Genomic DNA, 16,646 nt, shown 5'->3' on the forward strand with positions numbered 1-16,646 from the left:
GTTTTAAAAGGACCAGTCACGCCTCTTTAATGCAGAACAAAAAATGTAATTTCTACCCTACCTGGTTTGAAATTTATTTTACATTGCAACCTATTTGTCATATGTAATAACAAACAAAAGTTTTGCAAAGCAGTACTTAGTACATATACAATGCACAACTTTTTTTTTAAGTTGGTATCCACTATGTTGATATTATGACCACAACATATATGTTGGAGAACACTACTCTAAGCATTCAATGTCTTTGCATACGCTATGCTCTCTGTCTGGAAAGCTTATTTTTTTTAAAATATATTTTTATTGATTTGAGAGAGAAACATCAATGATGAGAGAGAATCCTTGATTGGCTGCCTCCTGCACACCTCATACAGGGGATTGAGCCCGCAACCTGGGCATGTGACCTTGACCGGAATGGAACACTATCCACTGAGCCAAACCAGCTAGGGCTGGAAAGCTTTTCTTGTATCCTTTTTACAGGGGTCGCCTAAGACATCCTGCATATCAGCTATTTACATTACGATTTATAACAGTAGCAAAATTACAGTTATGATATAGCAACGAAAATAATTTTATGGTTGGGGGTCACCACAACATGAGGAGCTATATTAAAGGCTCGAGGTATTAGGAAGGTTAAGAACCACTGCTCTAGAGTCAACTACCAGCATCTAAGATAGTGACAAATAAGTTAATACATGCAAAGAACTCAAACAGTGTGTGGCAAATAGCAAAGCTTCATCTTATTGAGAAAGGTAGTAATTATACCAGTATCATATAATAAAAAAAAGGGCCACGTACTAAACCTGACACCTCGGGGAGGGAGGAGGTGCATGGCAGGCCTTACAAACTGGTGACTGCAAGTAACCATACAGGATGGTCTGCACATAAAAATTTCTAACGTGGTTCATGGTGGTTGGTCGTATCACAGGCCTGTAGCTTACTTGACCAAGGTCAGTTTGTACGTTGAGCCTATATATTTATTGTCTCTGTAGGTCTAGTATAAACGTAACTTTGAAATGTCAGTGGCACAACTTCTGGCACCAAAGCACAAGATTACAGAGCAGGAGACCACATACTATCTCTGTGTACCCTGCATGTTAATTATTAACTATCCTGCACCCACCAATGTAAACGAAGTGGCTCCGTTTGGCTTTTAATCCAGTCGTAGGGATTTCCTCCTGTTCTGCTTTCTTCTGCCTTCTTTTAGTTTCATTTTGTTTTGTTTCTTGTGCCTTCTTAATCTATCCCCAATAGATTTCATAGAACCCTCCTTACGGTTCCTTCTTTGATTCTAAAAGTTAAAAGACTGCCATTATTCAGGGCATTTACTTAATCCATTGAGATTTTGCTTCCTGGCATGTCCTCAAAATTTGGCTCAAACAAACAATAAGAGTTTTGTATAGACTGCCCATTCTTTCATCGACATTATTAATATCTGTCTTGCCACACCTTCCAGACTCTAATAAGCCTATGAAGACAGAAACTTTGGCTAATTTTTGTTCATCTTTACAGACCTAGGGTCTCACTTCACCTTGCAAAGAAACACCCTGGACGGGTCAGGAAGAGCCGCCGGGAGGAATGAAGGTGAAGGGACTGAGGGCGGGGCCAGGAGGCGGGGGGCGGGGCCAGGGCGGGCGTTAGCGTCACCGCCGGACCACGCCCACCTGGAGGTGGATGGTCACGTGGGCCTCCGCCGAGCCTCCGCGGGGTCAGCTGAGCCATGATGGCGACCGTGAGGGGGTCGATGCGGCAGAGGCTGGTGGGCTTGGCGGCCGTCAGGGCTGTAAGTGCCCCGCCCGGGGGCGGGCGGCCACGCTGCTCCCTGACGCTCGGGGCGGGGGCGGGGGCGTGGCTCGTGTCGCTGTTGTGAGAAGTGAGGCCGGAGAGCCCCGCAGGCCAGTCAGGTGGACCTTGAAGTTTGAAGAGCCTCTGTGTATCCCACATCCCTGGCGGGTCCTGAGGGAAACTGAGGCTCAGAGCGGGGCGACTTGCCTGGTGTCCTAATTCCCTGTTCAGGGCTCTTCCCCGGGAGCCTTGTACCTTTCTCCCGGTAATTGCTCTGCGGACTCTCCAGCTCTTGCTCAGTGAAGTCACCAATAGCCCTCCGTTTCCGCTTCCGCTTCCGCTTCCGCTTCGGGCGGGAGAAGCAAGGTGGTCCCGCCCGGCGCCCAGGGGCTCACCTGTTAGGCGTCGGGAATGGATCACAGGAAGTTAGGGATGGACCTGCACGGGGAGCCCGGCTCCTGTTTATTCCTGTGTCTAAGTGAACTATTCCTTCTGCTTTTAATTCTAGAACAGACCAAAGGTGAGTTAAATGGTGAGAAATGTTGCTTCTGGTCCCAGTATTCGCGAAGATGGATCCATTCCTTCAGCTTTGCCCCACTGGAATTTTTTCCCCACATTTCATGTGTTTATTTGGTTTCGTTATGCAACATCCACAGGGAGAAAGGAATGAAGAGGATTGTAAGTTAGGGGTTTACATCTGTTCCAGTATTACAATAACTAGAGGCCCGATGCACAAAATTCGAAATTCAAGCCTTTCTTCCCCATCTTGTAATCATGTAAATTATTATTGATATGATAATCTGCTTATTACTTGCCTAAGGGCTATGGGTGTTTCCCAAAGCTGCTTAAGGGTAATGGGTGTATCCCATAGCAGCCTCAATAAAAGGGATAGCAAGGCCAGAGCCCAGAGAGTCTTCCCACTAGAGGTTGACTCCCACCTGGCCCCCCATTTGTCCCAAATTAACTCTTTTCTAGTCTCTCTCTTCATTTTAGTGTGTGGCCTCCTCCAGAAACTGGACCCTGAATCAGGAGGGTCGTGTTAAGGGTTCCCACATCCCCCCAAAAACAATGTACCCAGCTGAAGTCGGTTTGGCTCAGTGGTCTGCCGATTGAAAGGTCCCAGGTTCGATTCCAGTCAAGGGCATGTACATTGGTTGCGGGCACATCCCCGGTAGGGGGTGTGCAAGAGGCAGCTGGTCGATGTTTCTCTCTCATCGATGTTTCTAGCTCTCTATCTCTTTCTCCCTTCCTCTCTGTAAAAAATCAATAAAATATATATTTTTTAAATGTACCCAAAAAAGTATGGTAAAACACCACTCTAATATATTGCACAGTAAGCCCCATAAGTCCCTGTGGGAAAAATCAAAGTGCTTTCATTCCTTCCCAACTGCAGGAGTGGTCACATCTTCCTCGTGTGTGTGTGTGTGTGTGTGTGTGTGTGTGTACACCCCCTGGGGAATTGTTACAGTCTGTTCCTATTTTACTTTTTGTTTATTCTTTTAAACCAAAGGTCAGCACCTCATCTCTGAGTACGTTCCCAAAGCGGGTGAAAATTGTGGAAGTTGGTCCCCGAGATGGACTACAGAATGAAAAGGTAAAGTGGGAAATCAACCGCAAAAGTTGTTTTTGAGCGTTGAGAGTTTGTGTGGCAGGGTAGGTGCAGAAAGGATGGACTGACAGCTATCCATGAAGGACATGATCACTCTGCCCAACCTAGGGCTTGGTGGGGAGAACAGGCAGGCTCTTGTGACTGCTAAACAGTCTATGATGGTGCAACAGGTATGATAGGCCCAGGTCCATTTCAAGGCCCAGGGCAGTGGGATGGATGATGAGTGCTGAGGTGGGGATATGGTGTGAAAGCGAGGGCATGTCTTAGATCCAGCAATTCCACGTCGGAGGATTTATCCAGAGGAAGTCATGAAGGCCACATGCAAAGATTTAACCTTGGGGATGTTCTTCACCACCTGAAGAAAATTGGAGTAGTGCTGTCCAGTAGACTTTCCTGTAGATAGAAATGTTCCAGACTTGAGCTCTCCCATGTGGTAGCCACTAGACAAACACATGTGGCTATTGAGCACTTGAAATGTGACTAGCATGAATTTTTATTTTCATGTCATTTAAATTTAAATTTATATTACCATGTATGGCTAGTATGTAGAAAGTTACATATCTGGAAGGTGTTAAGAGTGGTTTTCTTTCTTCCTTTTTTTTTTTTTATTAAGTATGGCCAGCCTAATTTTAATGTTGAGCACGTGCTAGAAACAAAAACTATAAGTCCCATGAGGGCAGAATCATGTCTGTCTGCTCATTGCAGCACCGCCTAGCACCTAGCACAATCCCTGGAATATGAAGCAAAATTATCTGTGGAATAGATTTACATGAAAGCAGTGCGAGAGAAATCGTGGCGGAGGGTAAGGAGGGACTTGAAATCCTTGGGATTTTTTACCTGGTCCTGTAGGTACTAGGGAGCCACGGAAGGCTTTTCAGTTGTAGAGTGAGACAGTGGAAAGTGTTCTAGGATGATTCCTATGGGGTGAACTGGTGGAGTGAGACCAGACCATCCTATACATGGGGTAATGGGACAATGGTATTAGATTTGGAAAGAAGGATCTATAGAAGCTGCTTAGCAACTAGACATGGTGGGGGAGGGAGAGAAACAGTAGGCTGACCGTGTGAGGATGGGATCCTGTGCCACTTGGGAGATGGAAAAAGAGGATGTAGTACTTTGGGGGCCCCGTCTCCTAAGAACCAGAAGGTTAGTCATCTCTGCCCTTTCCGGCCAGGGTTCATTGCTCTCAGTTTGTTTATGATGGGGCAATAAATTAACAAACTTTTAGTTAAGAAAAAGCCTGTATGGCAGAAAAATATGGTTTCCAGGTAAGTATTAACTCCCTTTCGGATGATAAGCTGCCTCCACTATAGAATGCTATCTGTAGAATTTGAAGACGCCCTGTACCCTATCTATTGGTGAGAATTCCGTTGAATTCATATTAGTATTTACAAGTTGAGATAGGCAAGTGTTTGCTGAAGCAGAAACTTTGAACTAACAGGCACTGCTTGCTGAGGCCCTTTGCCTCCCACCTCCGCTGAGCTGTCTCTTCTGATGTTTGTCTTTCTGTTACAGAGTATCGTCCCTACTCCAGTGAAAATCAGGATGATAGACATGCTTTCTGAAGCGGGACTCCCCGTGATAGAAGCCACCAGCTTTGTGTCCCCCAAGTGGGTTCCTCAGGTGAGCCCGCCTCAGTGAGAGGTGTCCAAACATGCAGGATGGAAAGGTTTGCATTTGCCCTGGAAGAGGACGTGGAAGTCAGGAACATAGGTTTCCTGGTCTCTGGCTTTCAGGGGTCTGTAACCTGGGAGGCAGGAGGCTTGGATTCAGTCTGGACTCTGCCCCCGAAATGCTTGGTGACCTTGCTAAGGCCTACAGGTTGACGGTGACCTCGTCTGGCCCTGGCCCTCTAGAATTCCTAGGCCTGGCCTGTGGATTCTGCCTGCTTCATGGAGACCGTCAGTGGGGAAGGAAGGTTCTGTCCTGGCTGAGAGTAATAAGACAGAGGAGCTGAGCCCAGCACCCAGCTTGGAGTGTGTTCCTCAGTAGTGCCTGGCAGTGTTGTTACTGCGGTCACGGCTATGTAAAGCTGACAGTATTGGCCACCTGGAGGCATTGGGGCTATGCACACCCCGGGGCCTCTTGGCCCATCAGCAGTCACACAAACAATAAAAGCTGTGGGGAGACTCAGCTCTGTGGAAGGACTCATTCTTTAAGGGCTTGAGAACACAATTCTTGTGATAAAACGGTTTTGTGTACCTGAGCTCTCGGCCTGCCCGTGGCGATGACTCTGACATGACTCCTTGGGTTCCAGATGGCTGACCACATCGAAGTCTTGAAGGGCATCCAGAAGTTTCCTGGCATCAACTACCCCGTCCTGACCCCAAATTTCAAAGGCTATCAGGCAGCGGTAAGCTTGTTGGTGGGGGCCCTGAAATGAGATTGATGGCGCTGGTCCCGCCTGTCCCTGGGCCTCAGTCCCTGTCCTGGGCCATCTGTCTGAGGGCTGTCTCCAGTGGGGATGAGCACAGTCAGACAGACCGACGCAGTCCTGGCCTGGCCACTCCCAGTCTCTGGTCTTGACAGGCCTCAGGTTCCGCCTACAAAATAGGCTTCATGATAGGGTAATATTGTGAAGATAAGTGCTTAATCAATGTGTTTTTTTTGTTGTTGTTTTTTAAAAATATATTTTATTGATTTTTTACAGAGAGGAAGAGAGAGGGATAGAGAGTTAGAAACATCGATGAGAAAGAATCATCAATCAGTTGCCTCTTGCACACCCCCTACTGGGGATATGCCCGCAACCAAGGTTGACCGGAATCGAACCCGGGACCTTTCAGTCCGCAGACCGACGCTCTATCCATTGAGCCAAACCGGTTTCGGCAATCAATGGGTTTTGTTGCTCTTACCCATTTTCTCTTTCGAGAAAGGTAAGCAAGCACTCTACAGAGCTTCAACAGTAGTTGCTAGAATCTTTTTCTTTTTCTTTTATACTGCTTTTTCATTTATTTTTTAAAATTAATTTCTTTATTGATTAAGGTATCACATATATTACCCCCCCCCCCCCTATTGTCCTTGACCACTGGTTAGGCTCATATATGTTCACATAAGTCCTTTTTGATCTCTCCCTTTTATCCCCACCCTCCCTTTGAGGTCCAACAGTCTGACCCATGGCTCGTTATCTCTGGGTCTGTTCTTGTTCATCAGTCTATGCTGTTCACCATTTCCCCTAGATGAGTGAGATCATGTCCAACTGGAAATATAAGAATCAAAAATGAGACAAGCAATAATCGTTATGCTGAAAGGCATATGCATCAGTCTGTAGTGAGCTTCTTTCTGGCCACCAGTTCTTTTGAGACCCATAGTTGCTAGAATCTTTCTTATAACTTCAGATGAGAACATCATTGGAGATATTGATTCCAAGTTGACTGACTTCCAGAGTGGTGATGGCAGGGGCAGTGTTGGTCTCTGAGGGAAGATCAAGGTTTCCTTAGTATCACAATAAGGCCTCTAGTGCACGAAATTCATGCACTTAGTTGGGGGAAGGACCCATGGATGCACGATTGGGGTCAAGGAGCAATGTGGGAGGCTGGCCAGCTGGAGAGCAACCACAGGAGGGCTCCAGGGCATGTCTAGCCCTTTTTGCTCATTCAGACCCCAGCAGCAAATTAACCTACCGGTCAGAGCATCTGCCCCCCTGGTGGTCAGTGCACATCATAGCAAGCGATTGAGTGGCCTTAGCATATTATTAGCATATTATGCTTTGATAATAGTTGAATGGATGACTGGACATTTAGCATATTAGGCTTTTATTATATAGGATACTTCACTGTATTAATTCTCCAGGCTTGCCATAACAAAATACCAAAATCTAGGTGGCTGAAAACCACAAAAATGTATCCTCTCACAGTTCCGTTGGCTAGAAGTCTGAAATCAAGATGTCAGGGTTGGTTTCTTCTGATGACTCTGGGGCGAATCTGCCCCATGCTCTCTTCTAGTTTCTGGTGACCGCCAGCAATCGTTGACATCCTTGGCTTGTAGGTGCATCGCTCCAATCTCTGCCTCCACCTTCACTGGCCTTCCCCTCCTGTCTCTCTGTCCTCACATGGCCCCTGTCTTATAAGGACACCAGTCATTAGAGAGGAACCAATATGGCCTCATCTTAATAAATTATTTCTGCAATGACCCTGTTTCCAAATAAGAACACATGTCGAGGTGCTGAGGTTTAGGACTTCAATATACCTTTCTTGGGGAGACAAAATTCTATCCATCAGATTCATATATCGTCCAGTTCACAGTAAGACAAGGGTTTTGTCACTCTGGGTTCCTTGAAGAGGAAAATGCTCACAGGTATTCCCCTGGCTGTTGGCAGGTGGCTGCTGGAGCCAAGGAAGTGAGCATCTTCGGAGCTGCCTCTGAGCTTTTCACCAAGAAGAACATCAACTGCTCCATAGATGAAAGTTTGCAGCGGTTTGACCAGGTCTTGAAGGCAGCGCAGGCAGCCGGCATCCCTGTGCGGGGGTGAGTCAGACCACATCGGTGCGGCCTTTCCTTTCCTCAGTGCTGTGCTGGCCAGTACCAGCCTCTGACCTCAGTGATCTCCCCCACACCAACTCCTCCTGTGGGCAGACAGCCCACGCTCCACACCTGACATCCTTCCCAAGCAGACGTGGTCAGAAGAAATCCTAGCGAGCCTTTTCTCCAAACCTGGTCTTTGGGTCAGTTCACCAGAGGAAGCCTAGGTCAGGACACTAGACACGTTTTGTGGAGGTCAGTTTACTCCTGGCTACACGGAGGGGACTGGCCCCACTTACAGGTGACAAGACAGGCTCAGAAGGATGGAGAGTCTGCTGGGAGGTCACACAGCTGTCCACATCGCAGCCAGGGTGCTTTCAGAGTGTACGTCTGGCCCTGGCCGGGTGGCTTAGGTGGCTGGAGCATGGCCTATGCACTGGGTTCAATTGCCAGTTGGGTGAATATGGGAGGCAACTGATCAGTGTTTCTCACATCACCCCCACCCCCCACCTTTTCCCCATCTTTCCCCCTCTCTCTAAAAATCAATAAAAATACAGCCTCGATTTTTTTTAAAAATGCACATCTGACCACATCACTTCCTGGTTAGACACCTTACAGCGATTCCTAACTCCAGACTTTCCTTTTTTTTTTTTTTTTTTAAATATATTTTATTGATTTTACACAGAGAGGAATTGAGAGGGACAGAGAGTTAGAAACGTCGATGAGAGAGAAACATCGACCAGCTGCCTCTTGCACCCCTCCACTGGGGATGTGCCCGCAACCAAGGTGCCCTTGACCGGAATCAGTCCGCAGGCCAACGCTCTATCCACTGAGCCAAACCGGTTTCGGCACAACTCCAGACTTTTCCACTCGGCTCACAAGACCCTGTGTGAGTGAGTCAGCCGCTGCTCTCCATGCAACCTCCTTGTTCATGGCCCCGTCTAGCCTATTCCTTGCCTCTGAGCCTTTACACACACTTTCCATAGACCCAGCACTCCTTTCCTCCTGTATTCTAATTGTCAGGACTAACTCCTGTCCGCCCTTCGGGTCCTCTCATGGATGCCAGTTTCTCCAAGGAGTTAGTGCTCCTCCTCCAGGCTCCCATAGTCCCTTAGACATCCTCTAACATAGCACCTGGCTACTTGCTAAATCACTTCCTGCCTCCCACCCCACTAGACTGAACTCACATTTCTGTCCGTCCAGGTGTGCCCCCTCTCCCAGCTCAAGGCCCAGCACATAGTAGGTGCTCAGGAACCAATGGGCAGATGGATGGATGGGGAAGTAAAGGCTTGTCAGGTCTGCCTGCACCCAAGCCTGTTCTCTCTTCTCAGGATCTCTCTTAACTTGCCCCTGCTCAGCAATGATTGGAAAATAAGGGGGAGAATTTAAATGGAAAAATATACTGAGCCCTGGCCAAGTGGTTCAGTTGGTTGAAGTGTTGTCCCATACACCGAAAGACTGTGGGTTCGATTCCAGTAAGGCCACATACCCAGGTTGTGAGTTCAATCCCAGACCAGTTGTGTAGGGGAGGCAACTGATGAATGTTTCTCTTTCACATTAATGTTTTTTTCTCTCTCTCTTCCCCAAAATCAGTAAAAAAATGTATCCTCTGGTGAGAATTTTAAAAAACAGAAAAGAAAAATATACTGAGATCTTTGCGGCTGAAGTTATTTAACCAGGAAATACTTGTTATGCCTCTGAATATGCAGCATCGTTTTCTAGACTCTAAAAGGTTTTAGTGGAGCTGAAACCGGTTTGGCTCAATGGATAGAGCGTTGGCTTGGGGACTGAAAGGTCCCGGGTTCGATTCCAGTCAAGGGCATGTACCTTGGTTGCGGGCATATCCCCAGTAGGAGGTGTGCAAGAGGCAGCTGATCGATGACTCTCTCATCAATGTTTCTAACTCTATCTCTCTCTCTTTCTCTCTGTACAAAATCAATAAAATATATATATATATATATATATAAAAGGTTTTAGTGGAGCCCCAGGCCCAGTGGTGTGGGAGGGAACGGGAGTCGCCTCCATCCAAGACCTAAACTTCATAGGACCCAGTTCTCCATTACTACTTCTTTGCCTCTTGCTCTCCGTGCCTCAGCTGTTCCTTCCTTTGTTCTGCATCTTTTTTTTTTTTTTAAGAGGAAAATCTTTTTTTTTTTAATATATTTTTTTGATTTTTTTTTACAGAGAGGAAGAGAGAGGGAAAGATAGTTAGAAACATCGATGAGAGAGAATCATTGATCAGCTGTCTCTTGCACACCCCCTACTGGGGATGTGCCCACAACCAAGGTACATGCCCTTGACCTGAATCGAACCCGGGACCTTTCAGTCCTCAGGCCGACGCTCTATCCATTGAGCCAAACCAGTTTTGGCTATTCTGTGTCTTAAACACACCTGCTCTGCCGGGAATGTGGCCGTCCCCGTCTCCCAGCTGCAGCGTCCTGTCTTCACAGAGGTCTTCCCGAGCCACCCAGCCACTGTGATACGTTTGTTCCTGGCGCATTCCCTGTCCTTTCCTTCGGAGCACGTCACTTTCTGAGATTATCTCGTTGACTCATTTGATTGTCCTTTAATCAGCTCTCTCCCCGATTTGAAATAAGCACTGTGAGGGTGGGGTCCTTGTCCGTCTTGCTCACTGAGCTACCCTATACCTGGCCCATAGTGGGCACCTCGGTAAATATCAGTTGAATAAATGAGTGAATGAATTGTCTGGCAGCTCACAAGAGCAGCCAGCCCAGCTCTTATCCCTGCCTTTGGTGTCACGGGTCCCCGGTCCCCTCCTGAGCAGATGGGCCTCAGCTACTCTGGCCCATGCTCTGCTTTACCCACCTCCCTACGGCCCAGGTGCCTGCTCATAGTGCCCTCTCCAGCTCCTCCTCCCTGCTGGTCTCAGGCTGCCTCTCCAGAACCTATGCCACCCCTGCTTCCTGCTTCCCTTCCCTGCGGTGGCTCTCCACTGCCCCCTCCCGGCACTAAGCAGCACTACCTTTGTTCTGGCTCCCATCGTTGGATTAGCCTTTCCAGGCACTGGGCCCCCTGCCCAGGTTCGGGTTTTGATTTCGGGAATGTGTGTCAGACAGCCCCTGCCTCGGCCCTGCTGACCAAAGAACCAGGGGCATTGACACCATCCCCCTGTCTTCCCACAGGTACGTCTCCTGTGTGCTTGGATGTCCCTATGAAGGGAAGATCTCCCCAGCCAAAGTAGCTGAGGTGTGTGTGAGGGTCAGGGTGGGGTGGGGGAGATTGGCCTCCTTGCCTGCCCCTGAGTGCGTAGGTCCCTCTCGCCACCCTTTCCTGACGGGTCACTGACTTCCTTGTTAACACCCTGCCCTCCCCAAGGAGTAAATGCCTCCAGTTGAGTTTCCAGTCTGGTTAGCAGACAGGTGATTATTGAGGTGATACCGCAGTCCTTTTTGGAGAGGTTCCTGCCCTGGCGCGCCTCCCGCCCCCCGCCCCGGCCAGGGTCCTTCCGGTGTCTTGTCTTGGTCAGAGAGGCCACTTCACATCCTCTGAGCAGCAACCAAGTCAGCCCCGAGGACACAGTGTGGAAACTGAGTTTGGGTGTGAGCGACACAAGAGCTCATGGTAACATTTAGTCCTCAGACCTGCCCTGCAAACGCGCTGTAACTGTTGAGATTGACTAACTTGCCATGCAGGCTGCCCGTGGTGCCACCAGGTCTCCACCCCCATCTCGTTTACCTCCAAAGCCTGCTTGCTCTTCCCCAAAACCATGTGGCACCCAAAAATGCGGACTGGTAGCAGTGGCACCTGGGATTGAGAGTGCCTGCTGTGCTCATGGCTCAGCCTCCTGTTGTCACCAAGCCCTTCGAAGCAGAAATTGCAGCTCGGGGAAGTTAAGCCCTGGCCAAGATCCCACAGCTCGTGAGCAGCAGAACGGGAACTTTAAGCCAGTGTCTCTCACTCCAGAGCCGCTCCTTCCGCTGTCCCTCTGTCCCACTCCTCACCACTTCCTTTACGCCGCGGACCATCGCTGAGTGCGGGCCCCACCACATCCTTCCTCCACCTCACAGCGCGGTGCAGGGAAGCAGCTCCTCGGGCCGGCCTTACACTGCTCTGGTGTGCAGTGATTTGGGGCTTTGTAAACGGGCTCCTGAACATTTATGTAGTTATGTACTTCTGTTAAACACAAAGCTGGCACCGCTGACCCGTGATTTCACCGATCTTCCCACCAAGGACAGGACTACAAGGCAGGGGTCAGTTTACTGAGTCCAGTGGTGGGTCTGCCACCGTGTATGGAGGGGGTAAGGGAAGGACTGGGGTTTGAGGCCCGGGTGGGGGAAAGCACAGGGGTCGGAGCCCAGAGCCTGCCCCCGACATCCCGGTGTCCTGACGAGAAGAATGAGGAATATCCTTCCACTCAAAGTGGTAAGGAGCCTGTGACCCGTTTGGTTGGGTTAGTGCTCAGACAGGAGATGCTCTGGACAGGCCAAGGACCCTTGTTTCGGAGCCTGGGACCCTGGGCTTGGGGAATCTGATGTCCTCCATCTGCCTGTTTGTCTTCCCAGGTCAGCAAGAAGATGTACTCAATGGGCTGCTATGAGATCTCCCTGGGGGACACCATCGGCGTGGGCACCCCTGGCATCATGAAGGACATGCTGTCCGCCGTCATGCAGGAGGTGCCCGTGGCTGCCCTGGCTGTCCATTGTCATGATACCTATGGCCAGGCCCTGGCCAACACCCTGATGGCCCTGCAGGTAATCCAGGCATGTCCCAGGAGAAAGGCATGTGTCCCTTCTCAGAGGACGTGGCGGCAGGACAGCTGCGTTTCACCTGTGCTTTCAGCAAGCCTACCTGCCTGACAGTCCCTGGGCTCACCATGATGGACACAGACATGTGACCCTGAGCCAGAAGTTCTTAGTCTGTGTGTGAGGGGGACAGAGGGAGAGTTGGGGGATAATCCTGATGCATTATGACAAATGCTCGAAGGAAGCACAGGCCGAGGAAGGTCCCTGCCCCAGCTGGGAGGTCAGAGAGGATTTGCCGGAAGAGGCCTAAGTGAGGCCTGAAGGACCTGAGGAAGTCCAACAGCTGGACAGGGGAGCAGAGGTGGCTTGGCAGCACTGCCTTGTAAGACTGAGGGAGGGTCCGGGGAGGACTGCTGTGCCCAGTCCTGGATGGCATGTGGGTTTGCGTGTGCCAGCCTCTGTGGGAGCAGCAGGCGAGGAGCCAGGCAGTGGAGAGGTAGGCCAAGGTCAGAGGGAGAGCCTTAAGGCTGCTTTCCTGAGATCGGACCGAAGCTTCAGATTGGGTTTCCCGTGAGGCTTGCTTCTTGTGAGCTGGTCCTGTGTGAGGAGCCCATGGCCTGGCCGCCCATTACAAGGAACGTTCTCGGTGTCTGACCACCAATAGCATTCATCTCACTCCACCCTGTTGTCTTTGGGAGAGGCTCATGTCAGGTGATTCTACTACTTCCTGGGTCTGTTTTCTCAGGGTTGTGGTTGTTAAGGTCTGTTAGAAGCCTAAGGAGCAGAAAGGGAACAGTCATCTAAGAGAGCAGGACATGACTGACCTGGGGAATGGCGGGGCCCTGGGGTTGGAGAGCAGCCTTGGGAGGGAGGGTGCATCAGTGAATCACAGTGAACCACAGGGATCCGAAATCCCCTCAGCGGGAGGCGGTGACTGAGGGCTGTGATCAGGAAGGGCCTCTCTGAGGAAGTGACTTGCAGGCTGAGACCGTAAGGGTAAGACGGAACCTTGAAACCATTGAAGGAACTGAGTGGGGATGTTCCTGGCAGAGGAAACAGTGTACACCAAAAAGACTCACCGGCCCGGAGCTAGAGAGAGAAACCCGCCCTTCCAGTGGGATTTCCACCTTATCGGAATCATAAGCCAAAGGGACGAAGAGCCTGCGATGGAAGTGCCGGCAGCAGCGGTTGGGAGGTTTATGGGGACCAGCTTTGTCGGCTTTGGCCCCCACCGTGACAGCCCTGTGCCACCACCCTCTTGTTTCCAGATGGGAGTGAGTGTCGTGGACTCCTCTGTGGCCGGCCTGGGCGGCTGCCCCTATGCACAGGGGGCATCGGGGAACTTGGCCACCGAGGACCTGGTCTACATGCTGGAGGGCTTGGGCATTCACACGGTAAGCTCGTCTCCCCTGTGGCCACAGCCCTGACCCTCCAGAGGACGGAGCTGAGGGGCGTGTTCAGTTACGGTTTTGGGGGGGTCAGTGGAGGGAAGGAGAGCAGTTAAGAAGGGAAGGGAGCCAGGGGACTATTGTGTACTTTTGAGATGGCAGAGTGTGGGTGATCCAGGCCCGGAGAAGGCCAGGCTCTCAGTGTCAGTTTGACAGTTCCGTTAAAGAGGCGCCGGGTGTAAGGAAAGAGCCCCCCAAAGGGGTCAGGTGTGTGACCTGAACTGAGTCAGTGTCTCTAGACTTTTGTTTCGTTCTCTGTAGAATTAGCCAGCTCTCCCCCCACCTCCCGCCCGCCCACCCCCAGGGCTCTGTCAGGGTCAGTAAGGGCAGCTAGTGTGGGTGGGAAGCACAGCAGCCGTGCTTTGAATCAGACGGACCCGGGTTTAAAACCTTGTCCTGCCACTCACAGGCTGTGTGACCTGACACGTTACCTCGCCTCTCCGGGCCTAAGAAATGGGCATGATAACAGCACCTATCCTGAAGGGCCGTTATGAAGATTAACTAAGAAAACCTAGGATGCTCAGCCCAGAACTGAGCACACAGTACACATGAGTAAATAGGAGCTATTGCCATGGACAGGTTTTCTGGAGTGGCCCCTTCAGGAGGTGTTTTTACTCTCTCTGCCTCACAGTTCATTGCTTCAATATGTACTTTTTGACCACTGGGGGCCAAGTCCTGTGCTAGGCTCTGCAGACGGAATCCTGATGACAGAGATTCCTTTTCTGGAGGTGGCATGACAATTGAGGCATGGAACAAAGGGAGTCAGAGGGGGGCCCGATGCCAGAAGGACATGACCTCGGGCAGCTAGCTGGTATCCATCATCAGAGGAACAAGAACCTGTCTGTCTGCACCTTCACTTTTTCATTAAAAACATTTTTTTTTAGGGAGGAAGATCGAGAGAGAGAGAGAGAGAGAAAGAGAGAGAGAGAGAGAGAGAGAGAGAGAGAGAGAGAGAGAGAGAGAGAGAAACACCCACCAATGGTGATTGGTTGGCCTCCCACACGCACCCCAACCAGGGATGGAACCTGCAACCTGGGTATGCACCCTGACCAGGAATGAAACCCACCACCTTTTTATGAAAGGATGCTCCATCCAACCAAGCCACACTGGCCAAGGCCACCTTTACTTTATTTATTTATTTATTTATTTATTTTTAAATATATTTTATTGATTTTTTACAGAGAGGAAGGGAGAGAGATAGAGAGCTAGAAACGTCGATGAGAGAGAAATATAGACCAGCTGCCTCTTGCACACCCCCTCTTGCACACCCCCTGCCTTGTGCCCGCAACCAATGTACATGTCCTTGACCAGAATCGAACCTGGGACCTTTCAGTCCGCAGACCAATGCTCTACCACTGAGCCAAACCGGTTTTGGCCATCTTTACTTTTTTAGTGTCACAGTGGTCTGTCCAATCTGATGTTTCCCTGGGTGTTGAGGGCATGTCATGACTTACTGCATCTTCCAACTTGTTTCTCAAAGGGTGTGAACTTCCAGAAGCTCCTGGAAGCTGGGAACTTTATCTGTCAAGCCCTTAACAGAAAAACCAGCTCCAAAGTGGCTCAGGCCACTTGTAAGCTGTGAGCCCCTTGCCCACCTGAAGCTCTAGGGACTGTGGGAAGAGGGGCACGTCTGATGACTCACTGATGGACACACGGAAATGGGGATGACGTGATCGGGAACAGGCACCTCACCACCAGGACACCTGAGGATGACTGAGAGGCTGTGGGGGCCAGAGGCCTCCCTTCACCATGGACCCAGGAGTTGAGGGCACTCAATTCCCTGGCTTGTGTTGATCCTCACGTCTTACCTCTGGGTGACATCTGCCAAGTGGCTACACAGCAGAACCCTGCCGTGGCCTTGGTGCCATTGCTCTGACTTTGTAGGGCAAAAGGCATGAACTGTTTCCCCTGAGCCGGCAGAGGGCATTTGCTGGAGGGCTGAGGGCTGAGCTTCTGCACTGGCCACCTGCCAACTTAGCACCTCTGAAAAAATCACTCTGAATATGATTTTTGAAAACAGCTATGTAATTAAAGGTTTAATGACATGGAACCATTCCAGTACTCTGCAGATGTGTGTATATATGAGAGCAGAGGAACAAAACATCTTTATTCGCACTCGGAGAGGAAAATGCAGGCTAATCTTTGGATTTTTCTCCGTTTCTCCACCTGAGCCTCGGAAGCAGTGACTGGAAATCGGTGGTTTGGGCTTGCTCTTGGCTCGGACCAGGGCTATTGCACAAGCTCCCCCAGGCAGCGGTGGCCAGATGCTCCTCGGTGTCTGGGCTGGAGCAGGTCTGGGTACGTTAGTTCCTTGTACTCAGGCTCTGCAGCCAGCCGTCCTTGGTAAGCCCAGAGCGTTCCAGGTTTTGGGACACACGTGTGCATTTATTTCTTTGCTCGGATTTCATCACTCAGTATGTCATGACTTTATACACCTCATTCCCGAGCCCTACTTTTATCTTAAACAGAAACAACCACTTTTAACCCGCTGTGGGAGGCAGGTGCAGACCAGCCGTCCCCAGCAGCTGGGGGACTACAGTTTGTGTGAAGGCTGAACTAGCGGCAGAGGTCCCTCCAGGTGAGTGGGTTTTCCAACTAGATTCCCAGCACCTGAGCCTCTGGGCTACGGCACCATCTCCTCCTCCC

At 50.2% G+C, this 16,646-nt stretch overlaps 1 protein-coding gene across 1 annotated transcript; it reads left to right on the forward strand.

Moving 5' to 3' along the window:
* Positions 1-1,653: 1,653 nt before the first annotated feature.
* HMGCL (3-hydroxy-3-methylglutaryl-CoA lyase) lies at positions 1,654-16,053 on the forward strand. The gene is made up of 9 exons (XM_084875088.1): positions 1,654-1,780; positions 3,293-3,376; positions 4,907-5,014; positions 5,649-5,744; positions 7,707-7,855; positions 10,993-11,056; positions 12,373-12,561; positions 13,821-13,946; positions 15,481-16,053. The coding sequence occupies exons 1-9, from the start codon at positions 1,718-1,720 to the stop codon at positions 15,580-15,582; spliced, it is 981 nt and encodes a 326-aa protein (XP_084731214.1). The 5' UTR covers positions 1,654-1,717; the 3' UTR covers positions 15,583-16,053.
* Positions 16,054-16,646: the final 593 nt, after the last annotated feature.

The sequence above is a fragment of the Pipistrellus hanaki genome (assembly GCF_964339955.1).
Source record: "Pipistrellus hanaki genome assembly, chromosome: 2".
In the NCBI taxonomy this organism is placed as follows: domain Eukaryota; kingdom Metazoa; phylum Chordata; class Mammalia; order Chiroptera; family Vespertilionidae; genus Pipistrellus; species Pipistrellus hanaki.